Here is a 24,261-nt window from a genome sequence, read left to right on the forward strand (position 1 = left end):
TCCAATCCAGCTTGAAGACACGCACGGGTAAATCTGAAAAAAACCTCATGGATAAAGCTAGCAATGCAGAAGCAGCTGCTTCCAAAAAGCCACGGTGGAATGGAAATGCACCGAACACAGAGTCAGCGAAACCCACGAGTCCCTTGGCAAAACAAGAGATTAAAAGTATTCCCAGAGTCGCAAAGAAAGGTACGACAGGCGTAGCTGGAACAGCCATAACCGAGGCAGAGGACCATGCAATGCTGGAAGGAGAGGCAACGGAGTCTCGTTATCGGAAGGTGAGGAGGCTCCCCATGGTGTTTACAGTGGATACCCTAGCTGGTATTGAGCGGGACACCACCTGTAGCCTGGGGGTTACTACACGTTGATACTCAGTTCTCCACGTGGCGGTTCAACGGAACCGGCTTTCACAGCAGCGTAGCTGACAAGAAACGCCACTACCCTGTCTAACGGTAACGCTGGCAATATTCACAGATGGCAGGTGTGTTTTACTAGGAAAAACTGTAGACCGGTAAAGATTTTGAAGTGTGCTTTTAACATGACAAAAGCTTCAGAAATAATTAACCCCCAAATTCTGTATCACACGCAGTTTCTTACTTCTATAAATATTGTGTTTTCCAGTTTCATTCCTTATTTTTTGGAGCGGTTTGTTGTAAGGAGAAGGATGCCATCAGTCACACCTTCCATAGCTTAGCAACACCTAGCGACGCCAAAGAGGATTGTGGCAGTGGGCAGAGCTCCCAAGTTCTCTAGTAACACGAAGCGTTTGAATCCAAGTGAAGACTACCGGGGATCGCCTCGAAAGGTAAAAGTGTGTTTGACGTGGTAACTGTGGAGCTGTTCCTAGTTTTAGAAAGAAGTTTAACTGCAGTTCCTCCGCAAGCTGGAACCCGACGGAAACTGTATTCTGAGCTTGTGCGGTGACCTGCATTTCACCACCACCTGTTCGGAGAGCCTGGAAAGCGGGAACCCTGCTCAACGGGGCCCATTTCTTTTTTCACAAGACAGACATAAGAAAAGGACAAAACCCAACTCAGTACCGAGTACGTTACCGTTTCCTGCTGTCGGTACAGGTTCAGCGTTTATTCACTCTTTACGTTAACCACCAGCACGGGTCACTGTCACAACGCAATATAAATTGAGGTCGCGATTGACTAGACTGAGATTTGCCTATTATGTGTTCTGTGGGTACCCTGCGTCGGATGTCCAGCTCTCCAGTACGTTCTCACTAGAGAAGTCAAGCTGTGTTAGCACCTCGGGTGAAGTTCAGAGTGCTGGAAAGATAAACCCTGCCACTCTGGCACAGCCGAACGCATCGGTGCTATAGAATAGCTGGTATTTTTACAGAAACTGTGTAGAACTGGCATTGAACCGAATAACCACAGTTGTCATGGAAATGCCTTTAAAAAATAAAAGCGATGTTTGAAAGCAGGAGTTTCAGAGGCTTTTGTGTTTCAGACTTGCATTGTTCTTTTCCCTCTCCCTGCCTCGTCATTCAAACGCGGGGTTGAGAACGCTGTTGGAAGGCCTTAGCGAGAGCCCAACACCCCGAGCACGGGCGGCTGGGCACCTCTGTGCCACCAGTGACATCACTGCATTAACAAACAGAGGTTTTGCAGTCAACTTAAAAAAAAAACAAACCACATTTTAGTATAAATACTATATTTATTAAATATCTTTACAATTCATTTAAATGTATTTACAGAACTATTCCTGCATAAGTTATACCTCAGACATGAAATTCACATAATTGCCTCTTAGGTAAGCATAGATGATAGTCTCATTTTAACAACAACAAAAAAAGCATCCTCATTAGATACAGACTCAGATTTGCTTCATTATTTCAGCTATCTTTGTAAGAAACTACTTCATACAGTCAGTTCCTACACACGCAGTCTGGTTTTTTGCCCTGGAGAAAGGGTGTCCGTTAGCGAGAGACAGAGATTCCACCACAAAACCCCTCCCGTCTTCGCCAGACCTTCGCCCCGCCCTTCTCCTTTACTCGGTCGTAACTGTCTGGTCCCAAAAGCTGGTTTTCGGTTTGGTTTCTTTTCGGCCATTCCTTCTTCACAAACAGGAAGAAAGTGCGTTTAGAGGGAAACTGTATGTGGCAGGTCTCCCAAAGATAGCCATAAAAGTAGCAAGGAACCACAGAGTTTTTCCAATCCACCACATCTTAGCCCTGTTCGACCCAAATACCTAGTGACGCCGCTGCAGAAATCCCAGCTCCTGCCGGCCCTGTTACGTTACGCGGTCACTGGTGTGTGGAACTCTTCCTCTTCCTTCCGACCACCGCTCCCCAACCACCAGCTCCTGTAACACGCACACCCCCTCTGCGGCGGCTGAAAGTCAGCCTGTGCTCCGCTCACGCACGCTTCCGTTCCACGGAACACCCTTCTTGTACGTTCCTCCCGTGAACAGTCACCATAATCTAATTCCTAGGAAGTGTTACTGCTTCATGCATCGTTTGAAATTATCTCGATAGTATGGGCCCTGTCATTTCCTTTCCCAAAAATTTATTGTGCGCAGACAGCTTAAGTTCATAGGAAGAAAATAGGTTTGATATGTTTAGAGTGCACATCTTAAAAAAAAAAAAAAGAAAACCAAAAACAATCAAGCATGTGATAAAAATATCAATTCTTTATAATACAGTATTGCTTTATAAACAGATGGAAAAGCTATAAGCTTTACTGGTCTTTGGTGTGTCCGGTGAGGGATAAACTCATGATTTGTAAATCAAAATCCAAATTTGTTCATTATTTAAAAAAAAAAAAGTAATAATCACGATGTGATATGAGGCAAATGGCTTCGTAGCTACTGCTCAGCTAAGAACGGCTTTACCGGAGAGCGCGAGGCTTGGCGTCACACCCGCCAGGCAGCACAGTTCAGCTTTGGAGAAGGCTGGCTGAGCTTCTCCGCCCGGGGATTCCAGACCCGGACCAGCAGCGGCAGAGTACAGCGCACGCAACACCTCAGGCGGGGGTAGGCTGGGGACGAGTGCGCTGAGAGCGAGGGGTCCGAGTGCAGCACAGCCCAGGTCTGCAGGGGCATCGTTTTAAGGTAAGTTCAAGGGAAAGAATAATTGATCAAATCTGCTCTAATCAAGAAGCGTGACAGTAAATACTGGAGAATAAAATGTAAAGACACCCAGCTTTGAGAGGGAACCCCCCCTCCCAAATGCTGGAAACAAAGCCCTGTACTGCAGCGTGAATACATTCCTTCTAACGAGACAGCTGGACACGGCTTGTTCAATTTTAAAAAACAACAAGGACTGACGATTTGTGCAAAGGTGTCCACCACTCGCTGTTCCGCGGATCGCAAAACTCATTAGTTTTTCTTCATTAATATAATCCTCCCCATACCCTCACCAAAATAGCATTTTGGTCAAGTTAGGGCAGTTAAGGCATTTTGACGAGTAATTACAAGGTGATTTAAAATAGATAGCTAACATTATGCCAATTTAGGAATAGCAGATAAATTACTGAAGAGCTTCCAAATTAATCACTTATTATAAATGAAATGCCTGTTACAAGCATGACGCATTGAAATATAGTAAAATGACATGTACATGGTACATGTTAAATGATCTTAAATAAAAGCTTGACATAGTTACGCAAATATACAGTACAAGTCCACAAAAATTCTTTAAACAAGTTGAGGTAACCTCAAACTTAAACAGTTTTAATACAATAAACCAGGTAGTAAAAATCTCCTTTTGAGAGCAGGTAAGATTACTTACTGACCGAGTTTAACTGCACTCACCTAAACAGCAACATTACCCGACTTTTTATATATAAAAACATGGCTTTAATTTATTTCTACATACTTTTCTACCAGCAAAAAAGTTAATGAAAAACTGACCAAAAATATATATATCTTTACAGCTATCAGCTTTTTGTATGAACCTCGGGAAAGAAAAAGGAAGGCTTGCTGGAACGGGGGGAACGAATGTGAGCTACTGTAATTCAAAAGGAAATGTAATATTGCAAAGTGGCTGTTAGATAACTGTAAACATCATTAAGGTTCATTCCCAAACCCCTAAACTTTAGTTACTGAAATGTAAGTTTTGCTGATTATTCATAAGAGTTTCCATTTATGTACTTACTGCTGCTGCCACAGCCCAAGAAAGAGGTGCTTGTTTGAGAATCAGAAAGGTAAGGGTCAACTGGACTGAAACCGGTGCAGCACATTCCGTTCTACACAAGCGAGAATGGCAGTTGTCAACACAAATTATGTTTCGTTAACAACAGAATTATCTACCAAAAGCGAAGACGTTCGGAGTTGGGGATGATCTGTTCTTTGTGCAACTTCCCACTGTAGCATTTATGCCGCATCACCCCGCGCTGGTGAGATGGGTTACAATGCTGAAAGGACCTCAACTTCGGCCAGCTCGGCTTTTTGAGACTGAGTTAAGATTTTTGTTAAAAAAACAGAAGAAAACAAAAAACCCCCAGCATTATCCACAGCCAAAACATCCAGATACCGGGCCCATTACGGACGAATGATCTGCAGAACTTTTAAGATCACAGTTAAGCACCTGAAATCACAAAACACATTTGCATCCATATAACTTGAACTAAGTATGTTTTTTGAAATTTCGTACTAGAAAAGGCTCCTAGGCTGACACCATGTATGGCAAGAGCAGAATGTTTACAGCAGTTATAAATCTCCTGAAAACTGGAGCTTAGAAACACGAAACCTCAGCTATCACTGTTACAAGACTATGCTTATGAAACTGTGTTCTGTAACATACCCTTTAATGAATAGTGAATGTTTCTAGTAAATAGAGTAATACGCCCTCTTAGAGAGGTTCTAGCTATTGAATCTAGTTTGAAAGATGATAAACCAATTCTACCCCTTTGAAAGTAAGTCACGTTTCGAACGCAGTAACGATGTGGGATTGATCCTCCCCCTTTTAAGGACAATGACTAAGCTCTGAAAGACACGCTTCAAGCCTTGAGCTTCTTCATTTCTTGCTGGCAGACAAAGACCAGTGTACTACGAGAGTGGTTCTTAACAAGGACTTCAGTTGCGTCTCAAGACAGGCAACGAGCTCGAGAACCGGCTGCTGAGATCAGCTGCGAAGGAAGAAAGCAATCCTGCCAGCAGGAAACCGTACGCGTGAAGCTAGGAGCTCGGGGCTAACAAAAACGTCAGAAGCTGACGCTCCGGGCAGATCAGTCTGTATACTCGGCCACAATAGAAAGAAGGACGGTGATGTCATCTGGTTTTCCCCCTGTAATATAAGAAAAGTAAAACTATTGCATCAAACCGCAGTGGGTCATCTTCTTCTAATCTGCGACGTTCCCCCATGGAAAGCTCTTTAAAAAAAATAGCTTGAATATTCAAAAATGGTTTTGTGTAGACACAAGAACTCCGCTTCCTCCACCTCCTTTCCAGAACGCAACCGAGGGTAGCAATGACATTTAACACAGCAAGAAAGCGCTCTCCTTTTAAGCTACAGTAAGATCACAAACTACTAAAAGGAGTACAGAACCTCGAACGCTGCTGTTAGCCAGCAGAGCAGAAAGCCTGTTTTCAAGCAGACTAGTTATTTATTTAATAGATGTTCAAAAACCCTGACATTGCTTTGTTACCAGCAAGCTGCAATGAAAGTCGGTACCTTCTCAGGAATTTCTACTGTAAATCAGACACCTCTTTAGCATTTTCTCCAGCACTATATTACTGCATATCTTTCTAAGAGCTACTTAACATTTTTAGTAGTCACTTTTCAAACCTCAACAGCAAGAGCAATACACTCAAATCCTAGAGAAACAGCTCAGAGAAGAGGTATTTCCTTATGGAGACACTCAAACCAGTCCTTTGGACTCGGGAGATCTGCAGTTTCATTCCTGAATGGCTGAGCTTTGTAGCAACATGGAGCCCAAAGAGCTATTGTCTCCACCTTTAGGAAAGACGCTTAAGGGTCTTGCAGGAAATCCTGCCCTCCTGATCAGAGATAATAACGAGAACATCTTTACTAGCAGAATTATATTTATTTATTAAAAAAAAAAAAAAGAAAGAAAAAGAAAGGTGTTTGATAGGACTCTGAACTCTGCCAGGTGTCAGTATCTGTCTAGAGCGTAGGAAATAAAACCAACAGAGAGATCAGGACGGGGATGCTAGTGGTACAAGGGTCAGAAATTTGAGCCAAAAAAACCCCAAACCAGCACCAAAGAGTGGGCAGAATCTCAACTAAAAAGCATCAATAAAAGACCTTAAAAAAAAAAACCCAACCAACAACAAACACCACCACGCACACACCGCCACCCACACACCCAAATCCAAGGAACAAGTCAAGTACAGTTTTCCTAAGAGCCCGGAGAACTTGTTTCAGGCAGGATTCCTGGAGCAGGAGTGTACATATTAGGTTAAAAAAAAAGATATATATATATATATATATCAGTGCACTCCGTTCTCTGCATTCCAGCTGCTTCCCCACAGGAGGCTTCTGATCAGCCGGGGCCTGGGATGACCTGCGTCAGGAGCTGGGGTCCTTGCCAAACCCCACGCGCTAGATTGGCGCTCTGCTGCCAACCACATTTCTTAACGCTCTGTTTTCCTATCGGATTCTGGAACAACAGAACTTCACTTTGCTTAAGATTTCTCAAAGATAGCAGGAGTGGGAGGAGGAGAAAAAAAAATCTTACCTCTCACATTCAATCCATTGTCACATGCAAACTGTGCAAACGGCGACATGTAAGTGGGATCATATGCCAGCTCGTGAGCTTGCTCAGCAATGCTTCTTGCAGTCTGCTGTATACTCTCATAGTTGGAGTTCTAAATTAATGAGGAAAAAAGTTTATTCTTACAAGGAAGTCTACTGGTGGTTGTTTTGCTGATGCATGACAGTTTTATAGATCCCTGACTGCCAGACCTCTCTCTCACAGATTAGCGCACTAGTTACCACCTTGGCTTCCAAAGGGAACCCTCACCATCTTTTAGGCTTTCTAAATTTGGGTTAGAACTGCAAATCTTTACAACTGAAGTCCAGACCCCTAATCCCTACCAGCAGCTACAAGACTTGGTTTTGGAGGATTTGTAGAATTTAGAAACTTAGAAGACTAATACTCAAAATAGACTAAACAGTCTCACCTGAGGGAAGCAGGACATTTGATAGCTACACTAGCAGTTCTCACTGAAAGAACCATCATTCCCCCACAAAGCAGGCTCTGTTGAAGTAATTATGTTTTACCCCGAATGGGAAGTCTCACTTCTCTGACCCTCTTACGCAAATCGACAAGAGCACACTTGGGGAGAAGGGGCGCTTTAAAAGTTAGATGAGAAAAAAAATTTATCGAGCATGCAAACTTTCTATGGACTGCATTTTAAGTGCCTTCTTTTTTTTTCCGTTTCAGTAACTCTGCTGCTTTACTCCAGCACTTTTCTTACTGAAGCCAACACGACACAACAACCGCTGCTCTTTTTGTTTATAACTATTTTAAAATGCCTTGTCATTTCAAGAGTCTTCCCTGCAGTTTGGGGAATTAGCAGGCATTTACATGCTTAACTTTTGGCTGAACTTCACAGGGAACTTGGCGTTTCCCAAACACGCCAAAAGGTGGAGCTCAACTTTCTTCCACAAGGGAATTCCATCTCCAGCGTCCGCCCAGGCTAACCTTACATCTACCCAGCAAAAGGAAGGTGGGAGTACAGCAGACAGAGGTATATGATCTGGCCGCAGCGTTAAGTAACAGCCACGCCAGTCAGCGACCAGCCCACCAGGCCCTTCCAAACCATGACAGCATGCCAATACATCTTCAGTGCTGTCATTACCTTTGCTAACTAGATTAAAGCCTCTGTGACAGCTCGTGCTCGCGTTTTCCATTTCACAGCACAGCTTCTCAATTTCAGACCTGAATATTGCACCGAGAAGAGGGGAGAGGGATAGTGGGGACTGCAGAGAGGGCGAAACACAAGGGTCCGCCTGACGTGCAGAGGCCTCTCAGACATTTTGTCTATAAGGACCCATTCCCTGTCTGACACCACCTTTCAGTTATGTAGCTGCAGGGTAAGAGCAGGCAAAACTTTTTTAAAACCGCACTATAATTCTACGTTAACCTTATTTGCATTTCATAACAAAATACTTTCCTCAGGGAGTTATACATATTGATATCTCCTAAGTATACTTTCCTTTCTGTAAGTAAATAGCCTTCAGCTAAATGTTCTCATCCAAATTAAAATATTTTAATGTATATTTACTATTTAAAAAGAACGTGTGTGGTCACTAACCTGGAAAAGTTGCCAGGAATTTATTTTTTTTTCCCCCCAGAACATTAAAGATTTGCAAGCACACACAACCCACAATTCAGACAGCCCATACTACCTTAGAATTACTGTTTTATAACCCTTCAGAAAAGCTTCAAATTATTTTTAAGTATACAGCCCACCCCCTCAAATAACCCATGAGAGAACGCTGTATTTTCATGTATATAATCCACAACCTGCAAGTACAGATAAAATACAATGCGTGAGCAGCTGGCCAAGGGCAGTGCCTGCTATTGAACATCTCCCCCTTTCCCTTCCTCCCATCACTAGTTAGTGACGTGGTACCAGCTGCTACTCAGGAAATTTATGCCCAAGCTGCTGCTGCTGGATTCAGCCTGGGTGCAGATCCAAGAGACGGCGCTTTGGGGTCAGCGTCCCTTTCTACCGCTCACGTGGTATTAGCTGCAAAGTCTCTAAATGATAGCACTTTGCAGTGGGTCTCATATAAAATATGAGTTACATGCATAAAAAGTAATGGTAGTAACTATAAGGGATAACCAGTGCAAAAGATGAGAGATTCAGAATATACACACTTACCTTCAGCTTTTTTAACTCCTGCAGAATCATGTAGTCAGGCATGTTGTCAAACAGTCCGTCTGTTGCAGTCAAAATAATGTCTCCAAGTTGGACATCAAAAGAAGTACTGTCAGCAGCATCAGGGCTGTGAAGATGACAGATATGTTAAAGAAAAGGACTCCAGCTTTCACTAAGACACCAAGCAATGTCAAACTAGCACATCAACAGCTTTTGTAACTCACTACTGTTATGTATTTTTCTGCAAAAGAAAGAAATAGTCACTAACTGTAGAGCTTTTGCACCAGGATGGCTTGTCAAGAAAGCTACAACAGAAGAACTGTGATTGCAAACAGGTACGGTTCCAGCTATTACACAAAGGATTTGCATTTAAAATTCCCAGATGAACAATCCTGCAAACTAATCCACTTCACAAGTGTATCTCCATGGAAACCATTAAGTAGAATGGCAGCTCAGGGCTGCTGTGAGATCCTTCTCACTCATCTTAAATATGTAAGAGAGCTATACTTGAAAGGACAATTCATAACAAAACGGCCAAAACACTCAAGGATACTGAATCACTTCCTAATGCAATGGAATATGAAACATGGCTGGAAATCGCTACCAGGAGACCACAGCCAGTTGGTCTACTTATGTCTAATACATTACACAATACCAAGAGGAGAAAAAAAAAATTAAAAATCTATTTTGGCCATGAATATTGCTGCAAAACCTGATTCTCGGAAGCAGCATAATGACAAACCCTTCATTTTTAAAGATTCTTCAGGGGTCTTTAAAAGGGAGAAGCTGCTGCATCCCATGCCATTTGGCTATGCCAAGAAGCAGAAGAGCTGCTTTGCTCAACTGATTTGTAGCTTCAGGAAGGCTAATAGAGTTAAGATTGCCTGCCTATTCCCATATATAGCCAAATTTAACATTAAACTGGGACAACAAATAAAAAAAAAGTACTGGAGAAGCATTTAGACAACACACATGAGTACTAATTAACATCAAGAACAGTGCAGAAACTAGCCAGAAAGCTATAATCATGATTCAGAATTGAAATGTGGGAGCTCATTTATCTTGCGCTTTCCTTATTACGTGATGACTCAGATTACTTTGCTTTCCTGACTTCCACTGGACATTATCAATTATCCTTGTGCTTTTTGTTTTTTGTCTTCCCATGGATGACAGAGAATCTCAGAAAAATTAAGATTTTTACAGCTCTGCAATTTCAATCATTTATTTTTAGACTAATAGAGAGGTTAGATTATTTAAGGGTTCTAATTTCAGAGTTCTACCCTAGCTTCCTCTCTGCAGTCTTATGATGAGTAATAAAACCACATCCAAGAATGGTCAGGAGTTTCAACAACTTAACTAACATTTTCAGAAAGAGCTATTTTGGCATTAAAGTCATAACCCTTACTGTATCAGCCTTGATACTTCACAGAATCATAGAATCATTTCAGTTGGAAAAGACCCTTGAGATCATTGAGTCCAAACCTTGTATCAAAAACTTAAGATGTCTATTGCATTCCCTGTATACTATGGTCACTCTTTGAAGATCCCTTTATCGTCTTCCTGTATTCAGAAGAGGGCTATCACTTTAACGAGTGTATAACCATTGACTTGAGAGCTGTATTTTAATATATATTTGAAAGCTGATTTTTTTTTTTTTAAATTCTATATTACTGGTGAGACTTCACAAAGTCAGAGGATGGATCAGCCTGACATTCTTAGGGGAAGACACAAGTACAAGTCTGCCTTTGAAACAACTCATTTCTGTGAACAGATTGTCCTTTCCTAATACTCTCGTTTCCCAGCTTGGTGTTCCGCCAAACAGTTTTTTTTGCTCGTTTTGGTCAAATACAATATGCTATTTGGAAACACAAGTTACAGTCACATGTCCCTCTGCTCTATTCTTCAAGTACTTGCTACCTCACTGCCAAGATATCTAAATTAGCGTACTCCAAACCAGTCTCAAGAGAGTGCTGACAGGGACTGGGAACAAAAGCTACTGGTAAAGCAAGCCACTCATGCAGGATGACCGGCGCATATACCAGCTGCAGTCTTATTAATGCAGCTTTCTCGAACAATGTCTTTCCATGGATCAGAACATGCCTAGTGCACACCACAGACTATGGGAATATGCCATCATGAATGAATAATCATTAGCCCAATAAATTCAGACTGTGCAACAGCATACAAAGTTTGTTAAGTGCAAGGTGAGAAGTGTTCACATTACCTGAAGATGGGGCGGGGGGGCAGGTATAAGACCCTTTGATTGGATACACGCTTAAATCCCATGCGCTATGCTGCACTATACAAAGAGCACCGTAGCAGCAAAACTGCAACCTTTTGGGAGTTGATACCACAGATTAAAAATTTAAGATCCTCTCCCATCTTACCTGTCACTTAAGACAACTCCTTCTGCTTCTGGTGGAGCTATTGACAGTTGGAATGGAGTGTTGAAGTAATGCTGCTGCTCATCAGATCGATGTACTACTTCTCCTCCTCTGACTACCAAAAATCCAGAGTCTCCCAAGTTGGCTGTATGTAAACGATGACTTGTTCTGTCCAGAACTACTATACAAGCTGTACTGCTTCCTGGAAGCAAACAGAATGTGGTAACTGGAGTTAGCCTTGCAGAAATTGTTTATTCTTTCACCAATTTGATTCACAGTGCAATTATTCAAATTTTTATCAAAGCTTACAAATCGGGAGAAATGGAAATACTCAATAATGCCAAAATTAATACACACTAAAAATAGCAAAACGCTAGAAATCTTTGCAAGACAAACTATGATTTTTGTATAGAACTTACTTTTCCTGCTTTGATTTTGGTAAGCACATTATGCTGACAAATACCTGTTTTGTCCACTTTATTTACAGTTTTCTATCCCAACACATGTCAGCACATTCTACTATAGGACTGGATTTACAGAAGTCACATAAAATACTGAAATTCTGAAATCATTGAGATAATAGAATTCTAGTAGCATCCATACAAGGCTAGGTGCTCTCCACACAGTTTCACTCATCAGCTGTAAATAAACCATGCCAAGTAAAGAACTGCTTGCAATTAAGTATTAGGTATTATTGCATTACTCTTGTCAGAACATTAAAATGCTTTTCTTCATCGCATGGCTCTGTAGAGCTATCTTCATGTTTAAAAAAATAATGATCCTGTCATATCTTCGGGATACTAACTTCACAAGTTTAAAAAAAACATGTTTCAGAGACACATACTATTCCGGATTAAAGTCAGACAGAACGGAAACATATCTACTTGTCAAGCATGCTCAGAACTACCCCAGCCATGCTTGAGGGCACTGAGGAATTCTTGATTCATTCACTGGGAAGTAGCCACCAACTGTGCTTGGTTGGAAGCCACAAAAATAACTGTATTGCAAAGATACCCATCCACAGACTAAGTCCTTCACAGCAAACGGCAATCACTTAATTTCTGCAAATAGGATAGCACATCCACCAAAAGAACTTTTGTTCCTGAAGAGCGTGAAATACAGCTAAAGCATTTCTTCTTGACTTCTGCCTCTAACATAAGTCCCCATATCACCGGCTGGTGAAGAGTCTTCATCTTCCATCCTAACGTTCTTCCAGCAGAAGCTTCCAAGCACAGCTACGTGTTGGACAGACCACAAGCTTGCAATGAGCTAAACTTACAATCAAGCTTGCTAGTGCAGAAGTCCAGCTGGCTCTAGGCATCACCTGTTCCAGATGTTTCCCTTTCTAATACAGGGAGTTCCCTGCAATACACTTGCACTTAATTTGTTCTCTAGTGAATATATAGGACCTTCTCCACTCTTAGTGAATGCTAAGTCAAAGCAGTATCTTAGGAAAAATTCAGATTTTATATGTGACAGCGTCCAAGATTGTTTTGCAATACAAGAATAGCGTTTAAATAAATGGCATGGTTTCTTCCCACTTCAGTTTTATTTTAAAATATTTGCTAGATTCAATTCTGATGAACTAAATACCAAGACTCAAAGCACAACAGCAAGGAAAAGTTATTGCCTAATGATTCCTCCTTAATGAAGTCCTCTCCCTTCACTTTATTTTAAACAAACTCTAAATGCTTATTGCTGTGGTAATTCCAGGGTTTTATTTATAGTTCTAAAAATACTGTTCTCTGTTAAAGGAGAAACACTAAGGATCATTAGTTTCAAATCCTAACTCTATTAGCAGAGTGTAACTAGGAGGCCATGTGTGGAATGCAGATCTTGTGACTCAGCATACGCCGCTTTTCAGAATTCAAAAGGTCAAGCCAAGCAGGGCTGCCTCCGTCTACAAAGCCGTTGTGAGAGCTCTTACCAGTGGCCCGCTTTGTAGATCACTTACAGCTACATCTGCTTTGCACAAACAAGCACTATTAAACAAAATCCTAATGTAATTACTGACCACTGCTATTTTAGTGATACTTAAGGTCACTTCTGAGGTTCGAACCTATTCTTTAGGCATATAATGTGAGAACATCTGTTCCGAAGCTCAGACGACAAGTTAAATATAGCTTACACAGCATTCTTCTGGCGTAGAAGTTTAAGGTCAGGTGAGAAGCATGCATATCATGTACGGTAACGCTTTCTTGGTGCATAAGAGGTCACATGCCGTTTAGAAAAGTATTCTGTTTTCAAGGCTGTCAGCTGAAGCCAAATGTTACCTCTGTATCTGCCCACCATTTCCAAAGCAGCTGGATGCCCTGCCTAAAATCAACTTTGACACAGAATATGCTAAGCATCTACTTTAGTTTGTTTTCAAAAAATCTGTAATGAATCCCACACAAAGAATTATAACAATAATATATGGTACCAGTGATTGTATGATATAAACTACTTAAGTCAACCAATTAGGTTTAAAGTTCATTGGACATAAAAGGCAACGGGAGCAGTAAGGCAAGGAATGAGCAGAACTGCATCCCATTATCGTCAGAAAATATTTTTGCTTGCATAGCTTAAGCAAAAAGCCACAACCAACCCTTAAGAGTTTCCAACGGAGAACAGTTATTTATACATACGTAACAGAGAGAATGAGTGCACATGCCACAGCGTATTCTACTGCTGAACTCGTTTTGCAAACTCTCTGCAAGCACTGGTGAATTACCACCCTTCACACACAATGGCAGTTTGCGTTTTATTTTTTTTATATATATATACACACACAAACATCCCCTGCATTACTGAATGAATCAAGACAGTTTTTAAACATACAAGAGAAAATAAGGATGCTACCAAGAGAACTACATTTCTGAGGTTTTTTTGGTTAATTAAAAGATAACTGCCTGCAAATCTGTTGTAGAAGCTGACATCAGATTTAAGCAACCTTGACTAAGTATATGTCTAGATAACATACAACACAGATCCAATTTATGTATTTTTCCTCTCTTACCAAGCAAAGGTACTTTGTTCTGCAGCAGCTCACAATAACCTGTGGTGAGAATCCCAACAGGATTGCTTGGTACGAACCGTCCTTCTTTTACTAAACGTTCACATGTTCGCATAAGAGTCCCTGAGAACTGAGAAGGGTCAACCCCATAGTCTCTCCAGCCACCTACACCATCTGCTACCCCTAGAAGAAAACAGAAAACAAGAGTTATATGAACACAAATGCTTTCCAAAACAAGGTTTTTAATTTTTGACATCACTTATGATATTCAGTAACTAAAAAGTAGGACACAGCCCCTGCTTGAAAAACATTTTTGATTAAGAAAAAAGGATTCTGAGAGTTTAAGATAACTTCTGACATCAGCTCCTAGACAAATCTCTAAAAATAATCTGAATTGCTGCAGAGAAGGTAAAAGTCTAATGCTGAGAACTCTGTGAGGACACTGACTTCACTAGAGAACAACTAATGGGGAATTTGGGGGGAAGGAGGAGGATTCAATCACATTAACCTTTGATTAGCCCATTAAAAAGGAAGAAGAGTTTTTATTAGTTTTAAATATGAAGGTTGTTAAGATTTTAAATAGGATAGAAATGATAAAGAAACTCTTTGCCACTATTCAGCAGCCCTTTAGTTTTTTCTCAAGCTACTTGCTCATATGACGGATAATGCTTTCTATACAGTAATATCAATTTCTGTAGAAACTAAACTTCCATTTTAAAAGTGTGTTCAAAACCCCATGCAACCAACACAATGCTGGGACCTACCCCTGCAAGGATAGTTTGTTGCTTACAGCTTCAGCCAAGCAAGAGAATGAAAACTGACTATGATCCAGTCAATTTTCATTCAGTTATTCAAAACAACCTGGATAGCAGAAAATTAGATCAATTCTGCCAAAGCTTGGGAAGCTTCTGAGCAACCGTAGAGGCAAATAGCGAAGATGCACATAGAAAAGGGGGGTGGTCAGAGGGAGATAAACAACAGATATGATATTCTGCTGCCCATTTGGCTGAAGTATTTTGAACTCCCTCAATTTGCTTTAACAATAAAAGTAAAATACTGTCCAAAGGTATTATTTATGAGATCAAAATATTTCTCCTTGGAAATTTTTCAAAAAATCTTTTTGATCCTCAACATGTAAGGAACTAACCATTTCAAGCACAGGTTTCTGTAACATAATAAAGCTAAAATACTGTGTTCATGATAAAAGCACGAAGAGCCAATTTCAGAGCTCAGATTGTGCTGAAGAACAACAGCCTCCTCAGAAAAAAATGCCACTATTAGCAAAGGCATGAAAATTTGACTGAGAAGGTAAAACTAAGTTTGTCTCATCTACAAATGCCCTTCAGACGGGACACCATCTGAAACTGAGACGGAAGGTTTAGAGCCAACCTTGGCACGAACTATAATCTGACAGGAGGTTATAGCCAGATTCTGAACAGCCTATCAACATTAATCAGATTTCTCCCAAAAATAGTGTACAACCTTTTAGACACCTGCTTTGTCCGTTTGCTTTCTTAGAACAACACTATACGAAGGCAGATCTCTGTATTCACCTCTTGAGACCAGACCCTAGGAAGAAGCTCGTGCAAAAGCAACCCTGGCATTCACAGAAATGCCTTTTCTGGTTTCTTCAAGAACAAACTAATTCTTTCTTTACAGGTCCCACAACTTCAAGTTAATACTGGATTAACCCTTTGCTTTCTGCTGGCACGCAGACAAGTCTAGACTAAGAGATTATCAAGAAAAAGTTCTAGATTTATAACTTGAAATAGAAACTAAGCTTCAGTTTGGATGATGATGCTTGCTTTACATGAAGTTACCAGATAAGCGGCTTTTTTCCCTTTAAGATGAACACAATCCAGATGTATTTTTGCTAGCTGAATACAGCATTGCTTCACTGACAACAGGGTTAATGCAATGAAAAGATGATGTTTGACAAGTACTGTCCAAAGCTTTTGGCTCCTACAGTAGTTACAAAACAAGCTCATCAGAAGTTACGGAGTTCCCTCAAGCGATCAGTAAACCATTCTTGCATTAGTCTTCTTGGGAAATATTTAAACAGAAACACTACAGCATTAGTATACAGTACAAGAAAGCCATCATAGCAAGCACCTGATAAAGTTAATTATCAAAACCTATTTCAATTTTTAAAGCAAAAATAAGAGTATGCCACCTGATTTTCTTTGCCCACTTCTTATTCCAGGCAGGAAATCTGAATCCGTAATCATGGCAACACACTTCATACTCTATCTTGAGCCATGAAATGGCTTTGTCTGCCCGCCTTCCTGTCTGCTTTTTGCAAGCTATAAACAGCTTTAAGTACATTCTGCCAGTGCCTTCCAAAACAATCATCCTCTAGACGGTCCACAAGGAGGTCCTCTGACTTAGCTTTGTACCATACTTAAGCGAGCAGATTGTCTGCTTAAGAATCAACAAGACAGTTATGCATTTCCTTCTCCATCGCTGGCACAGAAGCAAACGGGACCATCGCATTCATGAGCAGGCCCCGGAGCATGGTTTCACTGTAATACCTCCACGACACCTCATCAGCTCACTAACTCATTTGCCACCACTGGTATCTATTTCTTGTCCTTGCCCAAAATGGACAATTTGGCTTCTTTCGCAAAGATTTGGGATTTTTTTCCCCTCTTTTTCATTTAAATTGTCTCTCTTAAAGATAGGTCAGTTCATTTAACTTAAGCTAAATGACCTTGTTGGCTCCCAAACCATGGTTCATCAACACTGCCAGAGCAGCCAAATGCTTCCTCCCGCTCCGGCACAGAGCCAGGAATTACTGCTGCCATCGAGATCAATGGCAGTACATAGGCAAAGCACATTCAAGAAGCCCTATACCACACAGTGCCACCTAGAAAACAAACATCCACCTTTATTGTTTTTGCCTTAAAAGAAGATTTCTACATTCCCTAAGATCTTTAGCTATCCTGTCCTACCTTCAGCATGGTTTTAAAATAAAAACAGTATCTTTACATTCTACGTCCTCAACCTAAACTAAACAGTTTTATGGGAAAGGAATATATGATTTTAAAACAGACTGAATAAACTGCTACTGAAATAGATGAAATGTAAATGAGAATACAGTTTAAGAAAACTTTGTGATATTTGATATACAGCAAACAAGGAGCAAAACTATTTGTGAGATATTTCAAACTCCCAAAGTAGCAATGACTGAAAACTCAACTCATAAAAATGGACTGCTATTATGTAATAGCATGTTTTCCCTCTGTCACCAAAGGAAAATTCAAGAGTACTGCTATTGGCAGTATCACTGCCAAGGAATAACGCCAAGCTCTAGTCATTTATATTATCTTTGTTTTCATCTAAGACAAAAAATCTTGTAAATATTCAAAATAAATACTGTTTTAACAGGCGAAAAAGATTACTCAAGTTTTCATTTCCTTACATTTCACCATAAAACATTAAACACTGTCTTCCAGTATCCAGCATTTAACTTAAAATAACCATCTTACAAAATAGGAATCACAGGACGTTTAAGACAAACTGCATGGATGAGAAGAATTGCTGAAATTGAACTGTACACAATCCTCGATTTTTTCTAAGCTATTCAGTAAGTCAGAAAATTTTATAGAAAGAATGTTTCTTTGGATATTCCCTATGTTCAAGCCTATGCAGAAATTACACAAATGTCCATGTGACATAGCGAAATGCCTGTGGCTAGATGAACAACCACTATAAATAAAGCAATTGAAAATTTCACAATAAATCACTTCAAAAGAGTAAATGCTTCTCAAGTATTTAACTGTATTATGGAGACCTTTCAGAATCTTTGAGAGTTAACGCTCCACTACATTGCCTTCTGCTGGAAAATACACAAATACTACTGCCAGATTAAATACTCGCTGCATGTGTCAGTCCAAAAACTGGCTCTTTCTAAAGATTCAGTGTATCAAGATCTCTCATAGAGAGACAGTTGTAATGAAGTTTCAAGACAAAGCACAAGTGACAGATGCTGCAGCACTGAAACTGAGCAAGTGAAGATACTGGCACTGCAACTTCTTAAAATGTATTTCAAAATGCTAAAAGCACTGGGATACAATACCAGTTGAAATGCAAACATGAAGTTGTTTTGACTGCCAACACGTAAGGTTAACTGCAGAAGCCAGCCAGTGCTTTTCACCACACACTTTTATAAGTCAGATCCAGATGTTCTATCTAGTTCAGAGCAAATATAAACTAAACAGGCTTGAAGTTCAGAACAAAGCCACAATACTAATCAAACCCTGTTTAATATAAATAGCGTTATGAGTGGAATTTCTGGCTGGCTGGTAAACTAACCTGCCCATGGTCAGAGTCCAAAAGTATCGCCCTGTCCCAAAAATCTGTTGAAAGATTGATACTGTCAAATGTTGTATCAGCTAAGAATAATAATCACACACAGAAGCACCAGGCAAGCACAAGTGTGCCAGCAGGAACTGCTTTTGCATGCAACCACAACTAACTTTGTAAGACACTCCACACGTCCTATTGAACTTTAAATTTCTTGAGATCCTTACCTGAATTAGCAATGAATCACTGATAAAAGAACATCAAAAGGATATATTTGTGACTGAATTCATTTTGCATCAAATATAGAAGAAAGGCTAAAAAGGTAACAAAGTGCAATCTGTTGCACTACACAAGTTTGAAATGCAGTGCCTAATATTTGTCAACATATCATAACTGAGATAAACTGCTAAGACTTCTTGTTTTATCAGCAATGAGATAAATCACACACCTAAATAGGTTCTCCATCCAAAGCAAGTCACATGCTCAAAGCCAGCACTAACCCTCCTTGCAGCCTGTATGGAATCACAATGTTAAAGCCAAATGGTGTCTGCTTCCCCCCCCCTCCCAGCCCCGGCCCAGGTTTCGACAAAGAAATAACCTGGTTAAATACAAATCCCTGAAGGCAGATTATGTGTGACTGATAACTAGTTACAAAAGGAAAGGTTACTTATTCACAATACACATTTTAAAAGTTAAAGTAGACCTTAAACTACCCTTGCATTAAATAGAGAGGCACTGGAAGAATAACTGGCTAGGTGATAATGAGGAACAAAAAGCAAGAGGCAAAGTGAGAGATTGATTTTGAAGAACAGACTGAAAAAGGAACAAGGAACTGAAAACATTAAATTTTTTATCTAATTCCAGAAAAAAGCAGCAGTTCCTTATATATCCCCCCCCCCCAATGCACTGTTGTTCCCAAAACTGGTTTTTACCAGGTAGATCTCTTACCCATTTTATTTAAGCCTGAGAAATTGCTCAGTGGATTCTGGGAGTTAACAGGAGAACACTAAACTATTATTTATCTCTGAAAGTTTTGTAAAAACTTCCCTACATAGTGATATCTACTTAATCTCTCAAGGTGTTGAGCAACCCCAGAACTTATCTTCATAGCTGAACTGCTACTGGTGGTTGGCACTTAAATGCTGAAAAGGGATAGGTACTGTAGAACAGACACCAGCCAAGCTGTACTGAAATTACTTATAGCCTGAACAATCTCAGGCTCACAATATTAATAGCGTGGATGAACCAAAGTAAGCAATAGGAGATTTTTGCAACATTTCCTGCGACATAGGTATGATTCATGTCTCACCTACTGTATTGTGTTCACCTTTGCTTATTTTCTTCTGTGATTTCTGACAGAACCTGCTTTTCGTTCAAGTTAAGATCTGCGTATGAATGGGAAATTGTCCGCTATCAACAAGTATCAATAGCACTCGCAATTAAAGTAAGTGTTCAACTGCAAATTCTGATCAGAATACGTTGTGTGCAATGCCCTTCCAGAAACTGTGGTAAAGCAGAATAACCGGATTTTAGTTTCATTCTCAGAAAGAGAGCTACCACATTTCTAAGAGGTTACATTCAGTGCTGCTTAAGAACAGCTTTGCTGACATTTGGATTATCTGTATTGACAAGAATGTCAGTGAACGTGATTGTTAATGGGGATGTTTCTCAATAATCTGTAGTTTCTCTACAAATGACAGTACTTATGCTCCCATGTTGAAAAGAAAATTTCATTTGCTCTATTACAAACTAAGATGCATATACAACTTTTTCAAATCACTGATTACTCCCTCTAAGATGCCCCGAGTTCTCTCAATAGAGTAGGTGAAAGGCTACTCTGAAGCAAGCAGACAACTTGCCTCCTTTAGTGCGGTAAGTTGTGGTAAGGCAGCAATCTCTTTAATAGGTACGATACCAAACAAACCACTTAACATAGTCTTATATGACCTTCAGGCATCAAAGTAAGGCGGCCTTCCTCCTCTGTAGTTGCCAGAACAACCTTGACATTTCATCTACAAATCCTTTTACGTTCTGTAGTTTACTTTTCTTGATGACAGTGAGACTAATGATATTCCAAGGGCTTTGTCACTCTAGAGTTTTACATACCTGCTATGCAGGCTGCTGACAAAATTAATTTTCAAGTAAAGTGCAATTTCTTTCAGTTTAGAGTAGCTGCCCTACAATACCACCCCCTCCCCCCCCCAAAAAAAATTAAAATCAAGATTTGCAGCAGATAGAACAGTTGCCAAATTTTAACTTTGCAGTGGACAAACAGTACCCTGCTGCCAGACAGTTTTTTCCTACTACTGCTGGGGGACAGAAATAGTTTGGAAAACTAGTCAAGTCACACTGGCTACACCCAAACTTCACCCAGCACAGACATTGTATAAGTGATGCTGTCACGGGATGCGCATTGGTTGCTGTAATGTTTCAATAATGAGTCACACAACAGCTTGGAAAATCCATAAAAAACTAGCAAAGACATCAGGAGCTTGATAAGGCAGGAAGAAACAAGAAAATGCAGATCCCGACAAAAGAAGAAACAATCACCATGATGAGACTTCTCAAAATTTATAAACAAGCTTCAATGTTTAGTTAAGTGAAATGTTTATATAAAGCCTTTAAGTTAATTTTTAAAATTTGTGTTTTGCATCCTATGCACCAAAAATTCTACTCCTGTGCTAATTAGAAAAAAAGAAAGATGTCAGTTTCTGAAGAGTTTTGTTTTTCGGCTTTAAAAGGACAGAAATGTTGTTTTTTAGGTTACAAAGGCATGCTTGAAGAGGTATATTAACATCTACCAAGTCTCAAGAAGATATCTGAATATTCTGAGCATCTGGACAACCAAGTCACTAACAGTGAACCTACAAAAAGGCAGAATATGGTACAAGCAGCAGCAAAAAGGAAACACGGGCCTGAATCATAAAGCTCTAGAGATTAATATTCGTAGTAAAGTCATTTCCTTTTCTCAGAGTGATCCCAAAGGAAACACTCCAGTTTTGAGTTTCTTGTATCTCCCTGTGCTCAGAACGGGAAGAAAACATGCAAATTTAACAGGTATGTACCAGACAGAAGCAAAAATAAGAGACAAAAGCTCCAAGGATTCAAGTACACCAGTAACGGGCCTTATCAAGCCTTTAACAACTATGGGAGGGTTGGAAATAACATGAATCTTCACAAGCTTTCTGTTGATCTTACTATGAAAGGATAAAGCACAGACTAGAAGACACTGTTAAATTTTCAGTCTTAAGACTATACAGTATACATATAACAAAAGAAGTGTTTAGCATTTTTCTATCTGCTATAAACACACTGCCTAGTCAATTTTTGTTTGACCTAAGAAAATGAATCCCCAAGCACTCATGCCAAACGGCTGGGAGTAGCTCTTTCACTAGTACACCACACCCATATCCATCCCACACAGGCATGCTTCCCATATATTGGGTCTAGAAAAGACTGGCACGAAGAATTTTAAATTAATTATCTGGCACGGCTTTGTCACTGATGGCTACTAGGACAGACTAACTCTAAGCGATACGCTTGAAATGTACTGTTCTCTAAAAGCACTCTTACTGTGTCTAGTGTTCGCTTTGGCTAAAACCACATGAACCTCTTCATTAAACTAATACTGAAAAGTTAAGCTTGAAAAGCAAGTTCAGCTCAGCCAGTTTAGGCAGGTATCGAGTTAGAACAAAATTTATGAGGGACTTTAAAAAATAGGTACAGAACCTCAGATTTGCGATCAGAGTAAGAGGAATTGAGGGCAGGAAAACACTGGTGCTGAAACTCTTTTTGTAGCAGTGTAGAAGAGCTGGTTGAGAAAGGGAGAGCAGAGAGACGATCATAGCAGCAGAAACAAGGAGAAAACTACTATGTTTGTAAACTTAAGAACTACAGATGAAGAAAAAGCATCGTTAGATTGCATCAAAACCCATCCTGAGCGTTAGTGCAGAATGCATCAAAACCCATCCTGAGCATTACAGTTTGCAGAATGTACAGTGATCTTGGTTTTTTTGGTACATGTATTAGAAAAGCAATAAAGAACTAACATGAAAATAGCTTTACATGGAAAAAAAAACCAAAACACCAACAGCTTTTCTATTTAAATTATTTTCTTCTTGGTACTTAAGACATCCTGGTCGGAAGCCTTCTTTGCTGTTTGATCCTTAAGTGGAGTTACAATTCTGTTTGTTTTCAAGTTACCATGAAAATTAATGCAAAGATCAACTTAGAAATGCAATTCTCTGTTGATTCCAGCAGGAAGACAAGACAAGCTGTAGGTCTACATACGGTAATTACCAAATATGGCCAAAAAACCCTAAACATCATCAAATGGGTCTAAATCCCCCCGCTTCCCCATTCAAAGAGTCCACCTAAGTAAAGCAGATTCCGCATTTCTCCTATGGGTAAATACCAATTGCTCAGTTATTTATCAGTGCTGGCCTAGTATGAACTTTAAAGGCAGCCAGCCTTAGTCACATGTTAACGTAAGGTTGTCCAACAGCTAATTCTAATAGAAAAAAGTTTCTCTGGAACAGGCACAACAGAAAAGATGCAGAGTATCTAAAATGCATTGACCAGCTTTCCACATCTCCTTGAAAGCTGCAGCATTACCCTTAGAGTAACAGCTCCCTTGAGAATAATCAGCAATACTGTTACCTAGCACCAAGTTACAGCTTCGGGGGAAAAAAAAGTCTCAGCTATATTAAATGGCAACCAAGTTACAATGACAGCACCAAATTGTGAAGAAATCACCAAGCACTGTCACATCACGAGACACTGCAGTGCAATCCATTGGTTTTAAATTAAAAAAAAAAAGGGGGGGACGGGGGGGAGGATGCTGCTTTTTTAATGTCGAAGTTTTGGTGAAAATTTACTTCTGTCAGTTGCTCAAAAACTAACTTTTGCAGAGTGTCAGTTAGCCAAATTCAACCTTGCCTACACAGGAGAAAGGTCATGCACTGTCAAAAGCAATGCTGCTCGTAAACTGAAGATTCCACTGATTATCTGTAATTATTCACTACTTCTAAAATGTGAACGCTTAAGATTGATTTCGCACGTGCATCCAAACCAGACTGTAACCAGGATAGAACAAATACTGAAATTGAAGTTTGACATTTGAAACCAGTCTCAATGTCACTTTGCCTTTCACTTGACAAGGACACAGCACGCGCTAAAATCAGGAAGTGTCTGTTTCAATGATCCTTTATGTAGAAACGCAATACATATACACGGGGCTTGGTTAGGTTTTAAAGGCACACACAAGGTGTAATGCACTACAAGTTGTTTCTGTGGCTTTCGGGGCCACTAGGCCTTACAGGCACCTACAGGTGAAACGCCAAGGCTGGGCCCAGACGGCCGGCACCCACACCACCCCATCCCAAAGGCAGGCTGAGCGAGGTGGGCGTCGTGCTACAGCAAAGAGCACGAGAGCTTTCCTTTGAAACTAAAAAAAGAGAACTCGCTCTGACATTTACAGGCAGAACCGGCTCCTTTGTCTGTGACCGGAGACTGAGCCGCTTCGCCATGTGCGGCTCAAGGAGGGGAGGTCACGACACCGACGCCAAAGCCACCTCAGCACCCCCCAGCAGGGCCCCGCCAGCACTTACCCAGCACATCTGCCGACCGGTGCCGGGCCACGAAGCAGGCGTCATCCCCGTAGCACATGCCTTTCTTGAGGATGCCCTTGCGGAAATCCTTGCCAAAGCCACAGCTGGCTGTCACCAAGCTGTAGTCACGGGAGTCCGTCTGGGAGAGGCCGCCCAGGACTGCCCG

The 24,261-nt window shown here is 40.5% G+C and overlaps 2 protein-coding genes across 2 annotated transcripts in view; one reads left to right on the forward strand and one right to left on the reverse strand.

Annotated features, from left to right (window-relative positions):
• The window catches only part of RAD9B (RAD9 homolog B (S. pombe)), an 8,424-nt gene extending 7,671 nt beyond the window's left edge, over nt 1–753 (forward strand). Inside the window, 2 exon segments of the mRNA XM_009321236.1 lie at nt 11–278; nt 622–753. Coding sequence (XP_009319511.1) covers nt 11–278; nt 622–753 — 400 coding nt within the window.
• A 3,299-nt stretch (nt 754–4,052) lies between these two features.
• On the reverse strand, nt 4,053–24,255 carry PPTC7 (PTC7 protein phosphatase homolog (S. cerevisiae); the record flags this gene model as incomplete). The annotated part of the gene is made up of 6 exons (XM_009321200.1): nt 4,053–5,236; nt 6,651–6,780; nt 8,806–8,929; nt 11,190–11,388; nt 14,185–14,364; nt 24,096–24,255. Coding segments are annotated over 6 exons (852 nt in total), but the record flags the coding sequence as incomplete, so codon positions are not given.
• Between the last annotated feature and the right edge of the window lie 6 nt (nt 24,256–24,261).

The sequence above is a fragment of the Pygoscelis adeliae genome, unplaced genomic scaffold (genome assembly GCF_000699105.1).
Source record: "Pygoscelis adeliae isolate BGI_AS28 unplaced genomic scaffold, ASM69910v1 Scaffold93, whole genome shotgun sequence".
In the NCBI taxonomy this organism is placed as follows: domain Eukaryota; kingdom Metazoa; phylum Chordata; class Aves; order Sphenisciformes; family Spheniscidae; genus Pygoscelis; species Pygoscelis adeliae.